Source organism: Perca fluviatilis, chromosome 18 (assembly GCF_010015445.1).
Source record: "Perca fluviatilis chromosome 18, GENO_Pfluv_1.0, whole genome shotgun sequence".
In the NCBI taxonomy this organism is placed as follows: Eukaryota; Metazoa; Chordata; class Actinopteri; order Perciformes; family Percidae; genus Perca; species Perca fluviatilis.
Genome location: NC_053129.1, coordinates 16,101,320 through 16,109,351, shown reverse-complemented (window position 1 = coordinate 16,109,351; position 8,032 = coordinate 16,101,320). Strand labels below are relative to the sequence as shown.

At 39.1% G+C, this 8,032-nt stretch overlaps 1 protein-coding gene across 1 annotated transcript; it reads left to right on the top strand.

The window, feature by feature from the left end:
- The first annotated feature begins 779 nt into the window (after positions 1–779).
- il20ra (interleukin 20 receptor, alpha) lies at positions 780–7,299 on the top strand. The gene is made up of 7 exons (XM_039782769.1): positions 780–1,113; positions 2,120–2,243; positions 2,660–2,859; positions 3,006–3,181; positions 3,298–3,442; positions 3,696–3,832; positions 4,387–7,299. The coding sequence occupies exons 1-7, from the start codon at positions 1,065–1,067 to the stop codon at positions 5,527–5,529; spliced, it is 1,974 nt and encodes a 657-aa protein (XP_039638703.1). The 5' UTR covers positions 780–1,064; the 3' UTR covers positions 5,530–7,299.
- Positions 7,300–8,032: the final 733 nt, after the last annotated feature.

Sequence of the window (8,032 nt, the reverse complement as noted above, 5' to 3'; positions counted from 1 at the left end):
GAGACACATCAGAGACACTAGCTGCACAGTTCCGCTTCATTTTTGTCATCATGATGTATCGGATAAGCCTCTATTATTATAACTTATGGATAATTATAATAGCCTGTTTGATTGACAGTTTTCACAAATATGTACTATACAGCTTACAGTCGTCATGTGTTTTTAAAATCGACATTTAGTTAAGTCTGGCAAACCTACTCTAATGTAGGCCTATGTAAATTTGCAAATAAAAAAATAGGCTACAATTATAAATAATATGACGTAGGCCTACACAAAAGCTTCCACATATATAGCTTACAGAGTGACTTTGATCTACATATACTCAGATATTAATTTAAAATAAACAAAAGCTTGTGCTGGAGTGATAGGAAGATAAACACTTCTCCTAAAAGCGCAAGATAAACGCGACTACATTAAATAAAAGTAATGAGTGACGGAAATGAAAATAATATAGGCCTACTATAGGATCAACGTCTAAAATATACTGCATTATTAGAGATCAAACTGAACTCAACACTATAAACCAATGTAAAAAATAAAATAAAATAAATAGGACTATACTATTGGTCCAACACAACATTCACATGCTTATATTGATTAATCAATAATAATAATAATCCAATAACATAGGGGCCATTTTAGTATTTTTTTTTACTTTGTATTACCAATTCCTATGGCACTCCTAGAAGTAGGCTAGTCTATGGCATGCAAGTACGTTGTAACACACGTTGCACATGTGTGTGCACAAACAAGTGCGGTCACATTCCATTTTAGGAAACCTACACGGAAACAGGACGCAAGTCCTGTTTACTAGTGGTTTTACTGGTCGTCGGTCACCAATATCCAACCATGGCTCAATACGCTCTTAATTCTCGCGGAACATGTGCGCTTCTCTTTATTTAATCTGATTTCTTTTAATCTGGTGGAGAAATATCGGGCCACTGACAGGTGTTCTCTCGGACAGGTGACGGCGCCTACAGAGCACGCCGGCCGGTGGAGGGGCTAGCGCCGGAAGGTTGGAATTATTGGTGTTTTTTGTGAAAACATGACCGCTCAATGCAGAGATGTGGATAGTGTTATTTTTTCTGAGCGTGGGAGCTCTGCAATGTACAGGTATGTCTACGTTAAATTAACATTACAAGTACTTTGTTTTTCGCATACTTCCTTTTCTTTACTAATACTTTACGTTAGACCTATTCCTATATGGGAACGACTAGAAGTAGCATATGAAGAGTACACTATTATTAGGCTTTGAATATGGCATCAACTTAGTGAAACGTTCACTCATTAAATCATTGACTGTCACTGACCCAAATCTCACTGTTGAACAGATCTGATTTTATAGGGCTCTCTTTTTGTCAGGTGGTTTTATGATGTTGACCCAAGTTAAATAGGCAATCGTAATGCAAACTGTTGCAACATTACAACCTGCATTGGAACCATTGTGCAAATATTATTAGCAAACATATTAATTAATTGTGTCCTCTAAGCACATGCAGCCAGGATGGTCATAGTTGCAGACATGGCACAATAATAAAAACTTCATTTATTTATATAGCAAACATCAAGTATCAAAATAGAAACTGTCAAGACTTTGATAAACTAGTTCCTCCTGTACATGGCGTTTCTGTGTGATGGGGTGTCACAGGTCATTTGGGTGTGTACATGGCATAAAAATTAGTAGCCTAATGTGTGAAGTTCAAGTTCAATTTATCATGGGTTTAGATGTCTGTAACTACAAACCTGGTTCTCTGGATGAATCTAACTTTGACCAATGTGTGGCCCATGCACAAATAGTTTAATGAACTCTGGTTTTCCTTTTTATAATATGCCATGTACAAAGTACATAGAGAAGTAAAATCAGTTCAATTCTAATACATTGGTTATATTTTATTGGGTTTTTTTAAGCAGCCAACAGCACAACAATATGAGGAATAAAAGAGGTACTTTTGTGGTACCGTAAATACAAGAGTATGTTTTTTTTCACAGTCAACCCCCTGTAAAAAATCAGCTCCAAAAATAATGTTGCATTTCTTACAAAAACTAATAGAAATTCTAATGATAGGCATGAGTTCACGTTAAATGTGTCTCTTATTATTCTCAATCTCTTTCTTCTCAGTGTCCTCCTCTCCCCCCAGCCCCAGCAATGTGAACTTCTCTTCAGTCAATCTGAGGAATGTGCTGCAATGGTTACCAGGAAGTGGCACACCGGACGACACACACTTTATCGTGCAGTATGCTATGTAAGTAAGGATTTTAGAGTTTAAATTAAAGAAATGTGTTTATTTAACTAAAATGGCCCTAAAAAATTAAAAAAAATAATAATTTAAGTTCTTTCCTTTATGGCGCATTGGTATTCCTGTAACAACACTGGGCTTTCCCTGGTTAAAGCTGAAGTTAATAGACCTTTATTTAGCAAGTTTTAAAGGAATTTACAAACAAAAAAGCAGAAAAAGAGAGGAAGACAGAAACATAAGAAACACGTAACTAGATCTAACGCACAGCTAGTAGAAGATTAAGTTTCTTGCCTGAGGGGTTATTGCACAAAGAGAGAAAAGGTGTGTACAAGCTCAGTCCCTCCATTCTTATTGTCCCAGCTTGTGTGGGGATTCAGAACTGTCCTCCTCTTATCTGTGTGGTTCTACTCTGTCTTTCCCAGCTATGGTGACAGGGTTGAGGGCAATAAACATGCGAACTGGAAGGGGGTGCCGCAGTGTACGAAAATAGTGCGGACTTGGTGTGATCTAAGCAATGAAACGAGGAATGAGGAGGAGGGATACTATGCCAGGGTTCGTGCTGTGAGCCGGAGAGCATCCTCCAAATGGGCCGTGACGAGCAGATTCGATCCAAAGACGGACAGTAAGTTAAAGTGGCATTCTGTCTAAAAATGTCAGCAGAGACAGAAATACTAATAGACACACACGGGACAGCAGGCAACTTAGGTCAAATTTCAACTTCAAATATTTAAGATCTACCTTAACTAAATATTTGATCTATCTGTATAGCTAGTTTTGGTCCTCCACTGGTTTCTGTGAAAATAGAGGACAACAACGCCACCATCACTCTGAAGGGACCAATGAGATATCAGCCGGACAACCACACCCCAGCGGTTTCCATGACAACACTCTACCCGCAGATGACTTACAACCTCTCCATTGAGAATACCCGTCGCGGCCAGATGGTGAGTAACAATATAGCCTAGGGCTTGTCCCACCCTCCTGGCACAGACAGGCTGTTAAATCAAGCACACCTGAAGTTCTATTGCACTGACTAATCTGTGTGTGTGTATGTTTGTAGCACCATTTCCCAGTGAGCTCCAGTTCATACAAATATCGACTGATGCAGTACGATACAGAGTACTGCTTCTCTGCGAAGACGAAATTCTTCTCCATGCCCATCCAATGCCAGTCTTCAGCATGGCACTGCATAACCACGCCTCAAGGTAGACAACCACATTGCTTGTGTATGAGAAAGAGAGAAAATATTTCACTACCTGTTTGACAGGTAGAAAGGAATGTGACTAAACATCATACAGAAGCGAAACAGAAGTTGGTGTTTGTGCCTGAGTCATCTTTTATGTTTGTGTTTGAGTTTTCCAAAATGTCAGTCAAGGAAAAAGTCTAGTTTTTAGGTTGATATGGCTTATCCTTATATGTACCTTTACACAAATGTTCCTGATTCCCCTCTCACTCCAGACCCTGTGATTGGCCAGCTGAAGAGGGTGGTTGTGGGTATTGTTGTTCCATCTGTGTGCATGTGTATGCTAGTGGTGGTTGGCTACCATCTCTATCGCTACCTGTCAGGGAAAGGACAGAAGAGCCCATATATACTGGTAATGCAAACACACACATACACACTACATACACTGGCAATTGAACTTATTTTTTCCTCATTTGTATCCCTAATGTAATGAAAACTTAACATTAAAGAGTTAAATGGGCACCCCACTGATCTTACATATGATCAATTTACATGTCATGGCTATGAAAACAGCTATAACATGTCTTCTGTGGCTCTGAAAGGAGCTTTGTCAAGTCTAGAAAATATCTGCTTGGATTTGAAGACATCACATTTTTAAGGAAAAGCCTGCATTACTAACGTGGCCGTGGAGTTTGAAATATGTGGCCTCTACCATGCAGGGAGGGTCTAACAAAAAACGTGCATTATAGGAAAAGTAATATGCAGTGATTTTGGAGTTTGACCCATGCTAGGGACTGAAAGTCAGAATTATTTTGCCTCTGCTGATACAATTTTGACCTTTAGGCTCTGACTTAATTGTAGTGTCTAATTGGTATGTAATAAATAAGTGATAAATAGGTAATACAGACTATTGTGTGGCATCTCACAATGTCAATAATGTAATGTTTATTTCAAAACTTCCTCCAGAACCCGCCTACTTTCCATCTGCCTCCTCTGACGTTCCCCCCTGAGAATCCCAACCTCATCATCATCACCATCATCAAAGACCTACAACCAGGAAGTGGCATATCAGGCCCTGCATGCCCCAAGCCACTGCAAAACATCGCACATCCCCCACCAGGATATGCCTCCCAGAGGCCCGAAATACAGCCAGAGGTTGAGGAACCCTGGGATGATTTGTCAGTCGACTATGGGTTTATAGACGTGGCTCCCAAAATCGATGTCAGAGGGGAAGATGGGAATAATCAAAAAGGCGAACACCAGAAAAGCGCAGCGAGAAACAGTTACGAGATGAAAGAGTGGAGAGTTAAGGACAGCCACTCTGCTGGACACACGCAGACACATGCACAGACAGAGATGAGCACACTTATACAAGCACGGTCACAGCCTGTGTTACCGACCCAAACTCAGGCCCCATTACTGTCTTTTCAGGGAGCAACTATGGGAGAGGTGGATAGAGAGAAGGAAGATAGAGAGTTTCCAGGTTTACTTATAAACACAACCCCACAAACTGGCCTCTTCCGTATGCCTTTAGATCTACAAACAGAGAAGATGGGAGGAAGGGGGGAAGGGATGGATGGAAAGGTAGAAGATAGAACAGATGGAGAGATGAATGGAGGTGTGGAAGAAAGTGGTGAATGTGAGCAAGTACCCCTTCTTTCTGCTTATGCCTCTCAGAACACCAATGCCATGCCTACCTCCACTGACCAATCAGATTTCCTTCCAGATGACTATGGTGTTCTGAGAATGGATACAACACACAACATAGAGAAAGGTGATGAGAAGGAGGAGGAAGAGGGAGGAACTATTTGTGTTCATTGGGATCCCCAGACCAGGAAACTAGTGTTGCCAGAGATAGCGATGGAGTTCAACAAGGAGGAAGGGTTGGATTGGTTGATGCAGGGAGAGAAAGAGAGTGAGAACAGGATGGGAGGAGAAGAGGAGGAGGAGGTGAATCCAATGAAGGGCGAGCTGAGATTGGAAAATGTGTATGTAAGACAAGGGTCCGAGGAAAAGGCACAGAGAGAGATGGAGAGAGGTGAGGGAATAGAGTGGGAGGCGGATGATTTTTTGACCAGATGGAATTTGGTCATCTCGATGGACCAGTAGATGATATTCATCAACATATTTAGACCATTACTACCAAGGTAATGGTCTTCTTCTGCACTTTTAATTACACTTACACTTAAATTCAATAGCATGACCTCAGTTTTATTTAGAATACACGTGACGATATCAAATTCTGGGGAGCACTTAGTACTGTAGTCGGGTTACTTTTATACCTGCTTTATTATCACTTAAAGATCCTGATACTTTATCTGATTACCAGATCGCACTAATCAATGTGAATACGTTTGAATAAGTCACACTGTGATCACTTCTGAAGGAAGCTCTCTGTGTTCACCTTAATTCTGGGCTACATATAGTACACTATCAGTGTCGTCTGTATTTATTTGTGCTTGATATGAAGATCTTTAAGATAACCATCATCCTGTAGCGAAGTATTCTACTTGATTAAATGCTGTGTGATATCAGCCATGTACACCATGGTCACCACAGTATCAGATCTCAACCCAACAAAGCACTAATGGACTGTTCTGGTGTCTGACACATGACTTACCAAAAATACCAAATTACAAACAGATTGCAAAATATTTGTGAGTTCCGGTGATTTGGAAGTAGTTACTTTGGTGTTTTACTTTTGCAGTATGTTTTGATGTGACCACAGTTTACTGTAGATATTCCATGACTGTACATATTCATGTTTACTTAACGCTATCTAGCAGTAGTAGTTGTCAGTAGTCTCTGGGTTTTAGTTTAGCATCAGTCTGTTGCGGTTTCAGTTCCAGGTAAAGCACTTGAACGCTTCCTGTTGAGACCCCTTGGGGAAGTATTTTTTGTACTGTATATTTGTGGGAAATTGGCTGAATCACAATGTAAACAGTTCCACATTTCTCAGCCAGAGATTGCAGCATTCCTTTCGATACAAATCCACCATTGCTAAATAGGTTATATCAAGGAAATACTGATATTCAGAGGAATAAGACGTGTATCTCTGTGATTAATGTGTTCATACATGAAGTCAAAACTATCGTAACATTAGAATTTATTCAATTTTTTGTACTTAATGTAGGGATTTTATAATTAATGAAGTTGCCCGACCTAAAGAATGCTTCAATATTATCCGAGCCTTTATTTTGCAATCATCATTTTCTTTTTTTCTTCAAACTAATTACTGTCTGCCATGCAATATTACAGCATTATCACTCATCTCTTTTCATTTTTGGATGCTACATGTTTTTTGTATCGAGCTGAGACGTTCAGAAGCCTATCAGACTTTATAGTACTTCTGCATAAGCTTAACATGATAAGTAAACACATGTATGATTAAAGTACAGTACATACTTCAAATTGCACTATTGTACCTACCAGAAGAACACTACGTAGATTATGTTTCATTATGTAATAATGGAGGAAAACATTACACTCTAAATGAAGAAGCTTTGATTTTGATTGTCTTCACAGTGGTTACTTGCTTTCTGTCTCATTTGGGGAATTTCTGGCATTGAATTACCGTACTGTAAAATCTCTTCCTGTTCACTGGTAACCTTTAACCAAAGCCACAGTAAGAGGAAACTTTGAAACTCTTCAAGTACATTTACAGTAGTTCCAGATTCATCTGTTTACAATTCAACTCAACGCAATATGATTCAAGTTTGATGCTGTGCATGATGTTGTATCCATTGTTTTAATGGTTTTACTCTACGTCTGTGATATGGTTTCCATAGTTTTGTATGTTGCAAGACTGAATTATTGTATATGCAAATTAATGATAGGTTCTGCTATGTTTTTTAACAGTAAAGGCCACTTTTACCAGTATTTATTTTTCTTGCTAGATGTTTGTACTCTTACCAGCTTTAACATATTCTCAGAAAGAATCTACAGTTTCAGAGATTAACATACTTGAGGAAATGTACATGGTTAAACTTTAACTTTCGTTTCTGACACCTGCCAGCTACATGATGCAACAAGAAAGAGAATAGAGACATCTGCTGGTCAAACTGTAAACACCCATCATGAAATGTTCTGTAAAAGCAAGAGCAAGGACTCTTGCAACAAACATACTATAAAAAAGAATCTAATTTAAAAATGTGACATGTAACAATATAATGCATCTTTAGAGCCATATTTAATGTCAAACTGCACCACCAGTAAAATATGTAAAAACGTAACATATGTAACATTTTTACTCCCATGGCACTATAGTATACATACAACATATCACCACACTGACACCAATCCAGGCTTACCACAGTGTAGACAGTTATGAATGGCAGCCAGTATTTCCAGGTTGAATCTAAATTGTATCAAATGTACCAGGGGCAGTGGTGGAAGAAGCATTCAAATTGTTTATGTAAGTAAAAGTAGCAATACCACAACAATGTAGCAAAACTTTACTATAAGTAAAAGTCCTGCATTCAAAATGTTTATCGGTGTTTTAAGCCCCCAACATCTTCTTCCAGGCACGGCTGCCTGAAAGGCACTAAGATTAGGCAATGGTTATGGTTATGGTTATGGTTATGGTTAGGGTTAGGGTTAAGGTTAGGGTTAG

Bases quoted from the DNA above. Each gene is read 5' to 3' on its own strand.
- il20ra (XM_039782769.1), top strand. From the start codon at position 1,065: ATGTGGATAGTGTTATTTTTTCTGAGCGTGGGAGCTCTGCAATGTACA. The intron at 1,114-2,119 runs GTATGTCTACGT...CTTTCTTCTCAG, and splicing joins GGGAGCTCTGCAATGTACAG to TGTCCTCCTCTCCCCCCAGC. The intron at 2,860-3,005 runs GTAAGTTAAAGT...CTATCTGTATAG, and splicing joins ATTCGATCCAAAGACGGACA to CTAGTTTTGGTCCTCCACTG.